Source organism: Chlamydotis macqueenii, chromosome 11, assembly GCF_036417535.1.
Source record: "Chlamydotis macqueenii isolate bChlMac1 chromosome 11, bChlMac1.mat, whole genome shotgun sequence".
Taxonomy (NCBI): domain Eukaryota; kingdom Metazoa; phylum Chordata; class Aves; order Otidiformes; family Otididae; genus Chlamydotis; species Chlamydotis macqueenii.
Genome location: NC_141566.1, coordinates 12,652,072 through 12,665,194, shown reverse-complemented (window position 1 = coordinate 12,665,194; position 13,123 = coordinate 12,652,072). Strand labels below are relative to the sequence as shown.

Sequence of the window (13,123 nt, the reverse complement as noted above, 5' to 3'; positions counted from 1 at the left end):
TCAGTGCAGCAAAAATAGTCCTTTGTATTCTAGGATGGTCTTTACCCCAAAGACTCAGAGCTTAGAACAAAAAAAACCCAAAATACTAAATATCTGTAAAGGTTGTTGAATGCCTGGGCAGTAGGATAAAGGAGTAGTTATTTCTGTAGAAAGCAATCTAATTTAACTGTTTTTACCTTGATTTGCTTGATGATACTGACTCTTCTATCTGTTGCAGAGTATAATTTTGTGTTGCCCAAGTGCCCTTGTGTGGCATTACTCATTGACTGATAGCAGGATAAAGACCGGCTCTCCATTGGACCACCTGCCTATAGCCCCATCCAACTTGCCCATGCCAGGGGGGAATTCAGCCTTTACACAGCAGGTGAGCAGCCTTCAAAGAAGAGAACTCATGTGGTCCAGGATAATAGCTGTATCTTGGCTCTCTCAGGATTTTCTTTTCATGTTGTTTGATAACCAGGGCTGGAGCTGCTGTCCCAGGGAAATTGTGAAGAAATTAAGCAGTTAATTCCTGTGGAATTAACTGCTGTGGTTCTGTTATAAGTAAGATGATGATGTTCCTTGGAAGACAGGCAAAATCTGTTGTTGGAGAGAACTACTTTCATGCGCTTTGTTTTCTGATAATTTTGTACACAGGACTTCTAAGGCAGTCTGTTGTATGTTTACACAAGTCTGTTGCTTTTAGGTTCGGGCAAAGCTGCGTGAAATTGAACAGCAAATAAAGGAACGTGGCCAGGCTGTGGAGGTTCGCTGGTCATTTGACAAGTGCCAGGAAACCCCAGCAGGTAACTTGCTGTAGGTTAAAGTTTCTCTCCCCCTGTTCTACATGTTATCCTGAAAAACCTCCTGTTTGGCTATTTCCTTTGACTTTTCCTGTTTGCTACTGTTGGTGTTTACTGTCAACAATGGAACAAAACCCACACTTTTCTTTCCAGTGCAAAATTCTGGGTCTATTTCCCCAGGCATAGGGGGTGTTTCTGTTGCTGGAAGCTGGAAATGTGTACCAGAGAACTATACTCTTGTATGTATGCCATTCTGATGCTTTCCCCTAGCTTCTGCTGTTGGCCACTGTGAGAGTCAAGATACTAAGTTAGGTGGACCCTTGCCTGACTGGTGCAGCTTTCCTTAGGCAGTCTCCTGAGCAGTGAGCTCTCAGAACTTTTACTACGGAGTCTGTTACATGAGTTGCTAAATATGCGTTTCTCTTCTGTGTTCTCTTCTAGGTTTCACTATTGGCCGTGTCTTGCACACTTTAGAAGTTCTGGACAGTCACAGCTTTGAAAGATCTGACTTCAGCAACTCTTTAGATTCCTTGTATAACAGGATATTTGGGTTGGGTCCAACCAAAGACAGTCATGAGGTGCCTTGGGACTTTGCTGCTGGGCCCTGGTCTTGGACATGGCTGTGTTATTGTTTATATTCCACAGTTACTGTCCTGTGTCTGCAGAGAGCTGACTAGGTAGTGGCCTTTGGCCAAGAGATGCAATCTCAATTGAATAGGATTTCATGCAGCCTTAAGTTAGGGAGGTACTAAAGCGACAATGGGGTGCAGTCTGTGCCTTGAAAAGTCTACACTAACAAATACATGTAAGCTTGATAGAATCCACACGCCTAAGTGAGGAGAGTCTCCTCATGGAAGACATCAGTCCAGATAGCAGACTGATGATAAAGACATGTTATGTGTCTGAGAAGTAAATGCTAGCCTTGTCAGATTCCGTGATGGCACCTGCTTCCTGGGAGTCTGGGAGCTCACAGTTCAAGTTCCTCTTGGCCTGGGACGTGACATATTTATCATGCGTAGGACCATAGTGCAACCAATACTGCATTGGTTCATGGAAGTGAGCTGCAGGACTGTTAGCTTGCTTACTTTATATAATGCGGTTGAGAAGCTGTGTTTCACTCTATGCTAAGATTAGCACTCCATAGATATGCTGCTAGAAGAGAGATTATTTTCTGAAGTAAAGCCAGCCTGCAGATTTGTCAAGAGCTGTGGATCACCTCATGTTGCAAAGTGGAGTCAAAGCACAGACAAAGCAGGAGGGCTCTAGCTTGACGTCTGTCCTCCATGTTAGAAAGAGGGGACTTCAGGCTCTACTCTACTAGAAGCAGACTCACAGTTATATCCAACCTGAGGCCTTAGGACTGCTCATGTCTTCTGTTTGTTTCAGGTTCTCACTGTAGTGCTTACATCTCAACAGATCTCCCCAGACGATGATGCAGTGGTGGCCTTGCTGTGTGAGTGGGCTGTCAGCTATAAACGCTCTGGGCGCCACAGGGCTATGGTCGTGGCCAAACTCCTGGAGAAGCGTCAAGCAGAGATAGAGGCTGAGGTAAGTCCTTATTCCTGGAAGGCTAGCAGTGGTAAAGGAGAGCAGGGGTTACCTAACTACAGTTGTCTAACTATGACACTGGAAGGCAGAGTCTTAGCAGCACAATGCCTCTTAACACTGGTGCTGTTAATTATGACATTTGCTCCATCTAATGCAAAGTAGGTCATAAATGAGCCTGTGGGATGGTTTGTATCCCATTTCTTGGATACATTTGAAGACGAGTGATTGCAATGTGGAATCATAGAATCATCAAGGTTGGAAAAGACCTCTGAGATCATCAAGTCCAGCTGTCAATCCAACACCCTCACGCCTACTAAGCCATGTCCTGAAGTGCCACATCTACATGTTCTTTGAACACCTCCAGGGATGGTGACTCCACCACTGCAGCCTGTTCCAATGCTTGACCAGTCCCTCAGTAAAGAAATTTTTCCTGGTATCCAATCTAAACCTTCCCTGCCACAACTTGAGACCATTTCCTCTTTTTTTATCACTGGTTATTTGGGGAAGAGACCAACACCTACCTCACTACAACCTTCGTTCAGGTAGTTGTAGGGAGCGATAAAGTCTCCGCTCAATACTGGCATGCTTGGAGGCTGTGAAGTAGCTTATAAGAAAATTCTTTTGAAGCCTTCTTTTTTGAGATATATGGATAGTGAGTTTCTCCTGTGTGACAGCAGTCGATACTTTTTTCTGTTTCTGTAGAGATGTGGGGACTCTGAAGTTGTGGATGAGAAGGGCTCCATCTCCTCAGGCTCTCTCTCAGCAGCCAGCGCTCCTGTATTTCAGGATGTCCTTATGCAGTTCCTTGACACTCAAGCTCCTATGCTAAGTATGTAATAAGAACTTGTCATCTCCCAGTTTGTAGCTTTCCCTCTCCTGCAAATTTTGAATTTGTGTGCTATTCTCTTGCATCTTGGATGTACCTAAATTCTCTCTCTGACTTCCTTGCCATCCAGAGCATACTTTTAGAGGGAAGGAAAGCAACCTGGAGGGCCAGGTGACAGAAGGATAATGCGGAAGCACTTTTGTTAAGAGAGCATTGGCCAAGAATAAATGAGTATAGCCTGATCAGGAATTAATTCGGTCTGAGGAATAGAGGGAGGTTTCTAACTAGTAAGTGACAATGCTCTGGAAGAGTCTCTCAGTGGAAGTACTGTAAACAGATGAAGGAGGATAAGATGCAACTCTGAATGATGCAGGCAACTGTTGGTACACCCAGGAATAGCACTTCCAGACTGAAGTCCTGTGCCTCTGGTCTGTGAGACTAACTGGAGAGCTGCTGACTTACTTAATTGCCACCTGTTGAAACTAGGCTTTCTGCTTTTAGTCCCTGCTGTAATCTCAGAACTGTGTATCAGTTACTATGTTGAGATGTCTGGAAACGCTTTCTCTAGCCCTGGTGTTGCTCAGAATGTTGTGGAAGAGCTCTAGTAGTCCTGACCGTGCTGTCCTTTCAGCTGATCCTGGGAAGGAAAATGAGAAGGTGGAGTTCTTTAACCTGGTGCTGCTGTTCTGTGAGCTAATCCGACATGATGTCTTCTCTCACAACATCTACATGTGCACGCTTATCTCACGGGGTGATCTTGCCCTGGATTCTCATGGGCCTCGCCCGCCCTCACCTTTTGATGACACTGCTGAGGAGCACGACAGGAAGGAGACAGAGGGAAACAGTGGCATCAAGCTTGAGGTGAGGGCACAAGCACCGTGGCCCTTCTGTATGTGTCCTTGTGTTGTGCTTGCCTGTTTTTACCAGCTTTGCAGCCTCCTTGCTATCACGTGCTGGAAGATGTACCAGTGAATTATGCTTCTCCTTCCCCCAGCCATTTCGGTTTCAACAGTAGAAGGCTATGTTCTAAGTGTCTGGAAAGGGCCTGCAGACTGTAAAGGAGTAAACAGGAAAATCTTGCACTGCTTGGAGCAGAGCTGCCTGTCATGAGGTGCTGTGTGAGGCCTGTCTATGATGTTTGCAGTGTATTAGGCTCCAACTTGCCAGGCACCATGGGTGCGTTGGTCTGTTGCTGTCACTGTCCAACACTGACATCGAGTGCTGTGATAAACAAATACTGTCTTGTTCCCTGGTGCACCACTGAGACGTAAAACTGCTCTGTCTGTTCCCAGGACACAGGTCTTTCTGAGCCCATGGACATTGACCACAACTCCAGCATGATCTTTGATGACATGGAGAAGACAGACTTTTCGGTATGCTCCTGCATTTTCTACCTGCTACTCAGTAGGTCAGTATGTTGTAGTGGGACCAGGGACAGCATAAGCCTCGCTTTTGTGTGAGTACTCCCTCTCTGCTGTAGCGCCGGTATGGTAGAAGTGTCTGAGTTGTAAGCCAGCTGACAATGTAAAAAGGTCTGTATAACCTGTTTACACAGGTCGGGATCCATCAAAGTAGAGTTAGTTCCAGTAATTCCTGGGACCAGTTACGCTCTGGCCACTGCCAGCCCAGTGTTTGGGCAGGGTAGGAAGTGGGCTCCTTGGAAGTGGATGGGAAATGGATGATGATGATAGCACCAGGAGATCAGGAGTGCTGTTGGCAGGGGTTTTCTTGTTCACCTGGGAGAAGACACAGGTCTAATGTCATTGTGCTGTGTGGCCTTCAGTACTTCTTCAGTTTTACAGTTCTTCGTAATATTTGTGGGTATAGTTCTTGGTTACAGAATGGTTTGAAGCACTTGGTAGTACAAATAACTTGTGGTGGTTAAAATCTCTGAGGACCTACATCCCTCCAGTCATTTCTGGCCTTTAAAGGTACATGTTGGGCAGGTGTGATCTGCAGAGCTATGCGGCTTTCCCAGAATCCTTGCTTGTTCTGTGGAGGTGGTTGTTTCCAAAATCCTAAGTCATGGTTATTTATTTCCTATTGTCTTTAACTCAACATACAGTAGGGACTAGAAGCAGAAATTAGAATAGTGTATTAGCACATTGCCTTGGTCATTGCTGTAAGAACTGGATGTTTCACCAACCCTTCCTCTTCCTGCTCCTTTTTAGGCCTGAGCAGATGTACCTTCTTTCAGCGATCTTCACTGTTGTGTGACTATGTTCCCTAACTGGCTTTTCTTGTTCTTATGTCTTCCTAGATGTTTTCTCCTCCAATGCATTGTGAATCTAAAGCCAGTCCTTCCCCTGAGAAACCAGATCCTGAAAAGGAAGCAAAGCTTCTGCTCAAGGATAAATCTGTGGAAGGAATGCTAGCATCTCTGTATGACCAGCCTCGGCACATCCAGTATGCAACACACTTTCCTATTCCTCAGGTATGAGACCTGCTCATAACCACTCCCCTATTGCTGCCTTATGCTCTGGTTATGAGGCTGCCGTATTTCCTGCAGTACTGTTGTGAGTGAGTAAGGAGCAGTCATGTTTTCCTGCACTGCTGCAGGAGGCGATTTACTTAAAATGTCTCCTTACTTACTCCCAGAGCACCTTCTGAGATGGTGCTTTCCTTTTCCCTTAAGAGATCCAGATGTGAAACAAGATTAAAGCATTCAGCCTCATAGTTGCTAATGCAGTTGTCTCTTTTGGTTCCCTAGGAGGAGTCATGCAGTCACGAGTGTAACCAACGGCTGGTAGTTCTTTTTGGGGTTGGAAAACAGCGGGATGATGCTCGGCATATGATCAAGAAAATAACCAAAGACATTCTAAAAGTCTTAAACAGAAAGAGCACTGCAGAGACTGGTTAGTAGAGCTTGAGCCACTCCTTTCTAAAGTAGAAGTGTCTTTCCAGTTGGCTGGCTCCTTTGTCTGGAGTCTCACAGTGAAAGGATTTTATATAATCTGCAGCACCTCATAAGTTGTATCAGCCACTGAGAGTCTGTGATGGCACTCTGTTCCCAAAGATACTAACCAGCAAATAAGATGATTGATTTCATGCTGACAATGTCTGTTTAATTGAACTTTTCTTCAGAAGAGGATTAAGTCATACCAGGTTCAGAGAGAGATCCTGGCCAAAACTTTGGCTTTTTTAATTTTATTTTCTTTAGTTCTTGCGCTTAGATCCTTGCACAAGAAGCCAAGAGGACTTTGCTTATGCATATTCAGCAAAGACTTTGATTAAATATAGCATACCATTATGCTTGGGGCACATGCTAAATGCATAGGATGGGAAATTTGGATAGATGTGTCAAAATCAATAGAAAGCTGATAATCTGGCTACAATTTTTTTTTTCGTAGTCTGATTCCTGAAAGGCAACTTGAAATGTGGTAGAAAGATGATTCTTTAAAAGGTGAGCTGCTCTGAGAAGGAAGTTTTGAGGCTGAACATCTCTAATCCAGAATGTCTGTTCTCATCAGGAAATCAGTGTACCTCTAAATCGAGAGAGAAAGTATTTTCCCCCTTCAAGGATTACCTTCAGTTGAGATAAACTAGATGTTAACCCTGCTGTCATTCTCAGGTTAGAAATTCCTTCCTCAGCAGTTCATAATTTTGAATTCAAGATGGTCCTTATCAGTTTAAGATCTGAGACTTGAGCTTTTGACTGTGCTGCAGGACAGGGGCTGGTCTTGCTGAGGGACTGGCAGGTGCTGATGGTTGATGTCTAGTCCTCCTCTAGGAAGGTAGTCTAATACTGTTTTCTGATCTCTTCAACTTTGATAGGTGGAGAGGAAGGCCAGAAGAGGAAAAAGAGCAAGCCAGAAGCTTTCCCAACAGCTGAGGATATCTTTGCAAAGTTCCAGCACCTTTCTCACTTTGATCAGCATCAAGTCACATCTCAGGTATGAAACTTTCAAGACTGCTGTCCTTCTTGGGCCCTGACTGTGTCCCTTTGCATTACTGAGAGCAGCTTCCCAGAGGGAAAGGGAGATGGGCCTGCTGAGGGAATTCAGCAAGGGGAGATAGTACTGTGTGTCATCTTGCGCTTGCAGGTATCTCGCAATGTCTTGGAACAGATCACCAGCTTTGCCTTGGGAATGTCATACCACCTGCCTCTGGTACAGCACGTGCAGTTCATATTTGACTTGATGGAGTATTCACTCAATATCAGTGGTCTTATCGACTTTGCCATCCAGGTAAGTGCAGAGTGTTCAAATGCTTCCGGGGGAGTGGTTCATCAGCCTGAAAGGCAGCAGATATATGCTGTGGTAGTTGGGCTGCTCCTGGGATTATTGCTGAACCTCTGACCTGTGTCATGGACGTGGTCAGATTAGGTGGTCATTGCGGTGCTTCTGGGCTGCAGCTGTTAGGAATAACATTTTTGTGGCAGGTGGTCTTACATGTTCTATTCTGAAGATTATTCTTCCAGAGGCTTCAGGGTTGTCTCCAAAGGATTTGCATTGCATCTTTGTCCCTGGCTGCAGCAAGGCCTTGTTCTGAGTGAGAAGGAGATTGTTTGTCTCTGGCGGCTCTCCCACCTTGCTCCCCTGGAAAGATCCTTGGCACATGGCAGCACAGGCTGCCTTCTGGATCCTGCTAAAATCCTGTTGCTATTTCTGCAGCCTGTGCCAGGTGCCTCTTGAAGCCTTGCTATGGTTGCTGACAGAATTGAGGCTGTTAGCCTTAATAAAGGGAGCCGAGTGAGATTTATGCAGGACAAAATTCCAGACGAGCTGCCTGCTACTGTCTGTGCCCGTGTCCCAATTGCCCTCTGATACCCAAGCACTGACAGGCCCTTGTACTGCCTGAGTGAGGCATTGTACCAAAGTATGGGGTGCCAGCTCTTCCAGAGGTACATCTCTAGGCAGAAAGTGCCTACCACTCCCTTTCCTGGCAGGTCCTGTAGGCTGTGGGTGTGGTATGCCTGCTCCATTTCTGACCATACCGTACCCCAGTGGCTGTTGAAGGGTTTTTCTGTCATTGGGTACAGTTGCTGAATGAACTGAGCGTGGTGGAGGCAGAACTGCTGTTGAAATCCTCCGACCTTGTTGGCAGCTACACTACCAGTTTGTGCCTGTGCATCGTGGCTGTGCTGCGGCACTACCACTCCTGCCTTATATTGAACCAGGACCAGATGGCTCAGGTCTTCGAAGGGTAAGGGAATCTTCACCTCACCATGTGGAAGGAAGCAGTGTACCTTCTGGGGGCTTGTAAGGGGCAGGGATATATCTATGTCTTTCCATAAAGGCAGCAATTTTGTGCCTGAGAGTTCAGCTCACAGAATTTGTGGGGGATGGGATATGTTACAGTGAGCACTGTTGCTGTGAGCTCAGGAAGATATCTATGTAACGAGGTTATTCCTTCAGATTTTATTTTCATGTTGCTGCAGCATTTTTTTTGTCTCTATGCAGTCTGTGTGGGGTGGTGAAACATGGCATGAACCGCTCAGATGGCTCCTCGGCAGAGCGCTGTATCCTGGCTTATCTCTACGACCTGTATACCTCCTGCAGTCATCTCAAAAGTAAATTTGGGGAGCTCTTTAGGTGAGTCTGAGGCAGGTGGGATGCAGTGGATGCTGACCAGTATAGCACCTTGGCTTAAGCTTTGCTTGTGGTCTTGTTTGATGGGATTGCCCCTGAGACCCTCTTAATAGGGACCTGAAGTCTTGGGGGTATTGCCTGTTTTACCCAGTGCGTAATCTTCCCTCTTAGATCATCAAGCTGTTTTTGTTAAATTGCCTTCAGTAGTCCTCTGCACCTTCACAGGTCTGTTCTTGCCCCGCTCCTAGAGGACAGAAGTAGAGGTCTGTTCCTACCAAACTCAGAGCAGTTTATCCTAAAGGTTGTTCTCTGCTTGTGCTCAGCTCCCTAATAATCCTTGGACTGCTTCTGAACCTACTCTGCTTGGTTCTGGATTTGTTCCTATGCTACTTTGCACTCCTTATCCTTGTTCTGGCTCTGTTGGCTGTCTAGGTTCTGCTTTCCTGATGTTGCCTCCAGGCTCTGTCCTGGGGACTTAATTTACTCTGCAGCCTTCTGCCCTTTGCAATTCTTCTCCTGGGAACTGTGCCCCGACCAGCTCCATGTGGAGCTTCTCCCTTAGCAGCTCAGAGATGGAGTCCACAGGTCTCCCTGGCTTTTTGCTTACATGATCCTGTGAAACGGTAATTCTCCTGACAGCCCTGTTTCCCAGTACAGCTCTTCACTTTGTCTTCTCTCACAGCCACTGGTCCCTGTTACTTTTCCCAGTGGAGGCGTGCCATAGGGATGTCTAACTCTCTGTGTTACTGTGCACTGGAGGACTGTGAGAGTGGCTTGTGCCTTGGTGTCAGCTGGCTAAACTCCTGGCTGCTGAGAGCCTTTGAAGTCTCTCTCTATTCTGAATTGAGAAAGAGAGAGTGAGTGCTGTGCTCACAGGTGTGTTAGAGTTCTTTGAAGAAGTTATCACACGTACAGAAATGAGAAACCTGATTTTAGTCTAACTGAATTCCCAAAACCTGTTCAGCAAGGTGTTAAAGTAAATGGCCAGAGATAAAAGGGAATATTCTCTAGAAGGCAGACAATAGGTTAGAGATGGAGACAAGGAGTGGAAAGGAGTTGGTATTTTGAGGGTGATCCCTGCATGAGGAGTCCCGTAGTTCTCTGCTAGTGCTTGTGCTGTTCTATGCATTGGAAATTGTATGATTGGTGATATCGAAACTTCTCATATAACTGTTATTCAGCATATAACAATAGAAGTTGGCTGCACATTGTTTATAGTAGGGTGCAATGGTGATGATCGGGTGATAAACTGGGAGATGAAGTTTAGTATTGTTAAACATAAAATAATGCACATAGGATTGTCTGTGTTTCCTTTCAAACTCTTATGTAGTGATGAATATGTACTACCAGTTAGATAAAGGATCTTTGAACTTTAACAGATATATAATTGAAAATGTTGTCATAGTACTCAGTAATAGTAAAAAAGCAAATTAAATGTTAGGTATTGTTTGGAAAGGAGAGGATAACAGAGCAGAGAGCATCATTAGGCCACCATGTAAGTCATGGTACAACTGTGCCTTATGGTTTGGGGCAACAGACTGCAAAAAGCATGTAGTGGAGTTAGGCCCAAAGGAGGGTGAGTGGACAGATGACTAGAGGTTTGGAATAACTTCCTTATGAGGAACTGAATCTCCTCCCCACAGAAGAAGAGGACTGAAGGGGAAGGGTAGAAGTTTGTAAAGATCTGGTTGATATGGAAAATAAACTGACTGTTCAATATGTCTCAAAATACAAGCACAAAAAGGAATGAATAGAAAATAACAAATGGCAGGTTTGGAACAAAAGAATAAACTTTATAGTTCTCATAGTTAACATGGCAGTCATTCCATGTTGTGAACGTCAAAAATCTACTGGATTCAAAAAGTAGGTGGACAGATTTGCAGGAGGAAAATCTGTTGGGGAGAGCATTATCTGAAAATCTATCAGCCATAAGTTGCAGCAGGGTGGGAAAGGATGCTGGAGTAGTATTGCCATGTGCCTGCCTTGCTCTTAAAACTATTCTATGGGCATTAACTGTTCTGACGCCAAAGACTGAGCTAGATGTTTCCCTTATCTGACTTGGAATAGCCATTGCCATCTTATGTTCACTGAGTCCATGGGTAACTTTCAGATGCTTCCACAACAAAGAACCAGCTTCACTCTTTTAGTAGAGTCTTTGTTGGTACACAGTGATCTTGAGTTTCCACGTGTTCTTACCCACGGAGGGCTTGTCTTGCAGAGAATTGCTTTGCTGATCAGAGTTCAGCGGAAGCTTTGTTGTGTTTCTGGTCCTGTTTAGTGACTTCTGCTCCAAGGTGAAGAACACAATCTACTGCAATGTTGAGCCATCTGACTCCAACATGCTTTGGGAACCAGAGTTCATGATCGACACTATTGAAAATCCATCTGCACATAACTTTACATACACCAACCTGGGCAAGAGCCTCAATGAAAACCCAGCCAACCGCTACAGTTTCGTCTGTAATGCACTTATGCATGTGTGTGTGGGACACCATGATCCAGACAGGTGAGAGGCAGAACTTTCATGGTTCTACTGAGATAGTAAAAACTTCAGGTGAGAGTAAGAAAGCCAATAGCCATTCTTTGGCTGTTTTGGGGTGTGAAGAAGAAGCTGAGGCTGGGGTCCCTTAGAGAATCACTGACCTAATGGCATGCATGAGTAGCAAAGTTGACCCTCTGCTTTTGTCATTATTTATTTAACAGGGTGAACGACATTGCTATCCTGTGTGCTGAGCTAACTGGGTACTGCAAGTCTCTAAGCGCCGAGTGGCTGGGTGTGCTCAAAGCTTTGTGCTGTTCCTCCAATAACGGGACCTGTGGCTTCAATGATCTCCTCTGCAATGTTGATGCAAGTGCAAACATTCAAAAGGGGAAAAGGAATTGAAGCAAGAGTGGAGGGATCCATTGGAAGAAGGCAGAAATTAACAAAGGATGGAGGCTTTATCTTCTGAGGACAGGGGAAAGGCTTTGAATACTGGGGCTACTTTTTGGTGTTTGTTGCAGCTTGGGCAACATGGACATTGACCTGGGGTTGTGGGCCCTTCTACCCCCCAACTCCTAGGCAAGCTGAGGAGTTGCTGACAGAGGAAATGAGGCAGAGACTGTTGTGATCACTGGCTAATCTCCTCTCTTTCAGGTCAGTGACTTATCTTTCCATGATTCCTTGGCCACCTTTGTTGCCATTCTCATTGCCCGGCAGTGCTTGCTGCTGGAGGACCTGATTCGCTGTGCTGCTATCCCCTCGCTCCTCAATGCTGGTAAGTGCATCCTTGCGGAAAGCTAGTCTTAGTCTCGGTTCTGGCCCAAAGGCCTGTGCTTAATGGATACTTTGTGAACCCCATAGTTGTTAAACATGCCTCCAATATTTCTTTGATAGTATGGTACTTAAGAACCATACTATAACACTTTGTTTTAGAGAGTTTCTGGCCTTTTGGTTTCTATCAAAAACTCGTTGTGCTAAGGTTTTTCAACGTCTTGCTCTTTGGAATTTGTATGCAAGCTGAAATAAGCATGGAGAGATGTTATCAGCTGCACTGTCTGACCAGTGTACTCAGCTCTGAACTTCAGCAGTACACCTCCCACTGCTGATATGGTTCAGCTTAGCATTTTGGCTAGGGCAGCCAGCTGACCAATTGGACCTACAGCACCTGAGTCACTCTGCCTTTACTCTGCCACCAGCCTTCCTAGCTTTGTTCTGGGGACTGTAGCATCCAGATTCTGACAGGGTGAAGTTGGAAAGGTGGAACAAGCATAATGCAGTGCATGTCATTGGGGATAATATGGATTTGCTCCCTTGCCTGTTAATTGCTGCACATACTCCATATTTGTAAATACAATAAGGCTGCTGCAGCTTCTCAACTGGGTGCTCCAGAGCAGTGCACTGTGAATAGCTTTTGCATTGAGCATCAGCTGTTCTAGTGCTTAAGAAACCTCAGTTGACTGTTTTCTTTACATAGCCTGCAGTGAACAGGACTCAGAACCAGGAGCACGTCTGACCTGCCGGATTTTACTCCATCTGTTTAAGACTCCACAGCTGAACCCATGCCAGCAGGATGGCAGTAAGTGAATGAAAGTAGAGCCTTTCTTTATTGTGAAAGTACTGAGGCTCTTGCACCCCAAGAAAAGAGATACTGGATGCTATGATTAGCAATATGACCTACTTGCTTTGAATAAAGCAGGCAAAACTTGATACGCTGCTTTCTGCAGAGGACAAAGAACAATATCCTTCTGTTTATGTCACTCCATGGTAGCCAGGCATACTGGGGAGGAGGCCCTTGGAGGGAGGAAACCAGCCAGTAGATGTGGCCTTGCCTTCACGAATCCATTAGAGTTCTGGTCACTTCTTTTTTTTATGTCTAGAGCTTTGTTTAGGCTCTTAACTTGGTGCCAGAAGCTGCTATTTGACAGCGCTCCCTTTTTTGTCTGAGAATGGAAAC

At 45.3% G+C, this 13,123-nt stretch overlaps 1 protein-coding gene across 5 annotated transcripts in view; it reads left to right on the top strand.

Moving 5' to 3' along the window:
- The window catches only part of MED12 (mediator complex subunit 12), a 40,608-nt gene that overhangs the window by 8,762 nt on the left and 18,723 nt on the right, over nt 1–13,123 (top strand). For 3 of the 5 annotated variants that reach the window (XM_086756734.1, XM_086756735.1, XM_086756732.1), the window contains exons 8-24: nt 218–364; nt 686–785; nt 1,224–1,360; nt 2,169–2,330; nt 3,033–3,159; nt 3,788–4,017; nt 4,449–4,529; nt 5,417–5,590; nt 5,867–6,011; nt 6,931–7,049; nt 7,200–7,343; nt 8,138–8,301; nt 8,559–8,690; nt 10,966–11,193; nt 11,391–11,535; nt 11,824–11,944; nt 12,644–12,745. In XM_086756734.1, coding sequence (XP_086612860.1) covers nt 218–364; nt 686–785; nt 1,224–1,360; nt 2,169–2,330; nt 3,033–3,159; nt 3,788–4,017; nt 4,449–4,529; nt 5,417–5,590; nt 5,867–6,011; nt 6,931–7,049; nt 7,200–7,343; nt 8,138–8,301; nt 8,559–8,690; nt 10,966–11,193; nt 11,391–11,535; nt 11,824–11,944; nt 12,644–12,745 — 2,458 coding nt within the window. The remainder of the gene's footprint in view (nt 1–217; nt 365–685; nt 786–1,223; nt 1,361–2,168; nt 2,331–3,032; nt 3,160–3,787; nt 4,018–4,448; nt 4,530–5,416; nt 5,591–5,866; nt 6,012–6,930; nt 7,050–7,199; nt 7,344–8,137; nt 8,302–8,558; nt 8,691–10,965; nt 11,194–11,390; nt 11,536–11,823; nt 11,945–12,643; nt 12,746–13,123) is intronic. The other 2 variants (XM_086756736.1, XM_086756737.1) reach the window with 1 other exon arrangement.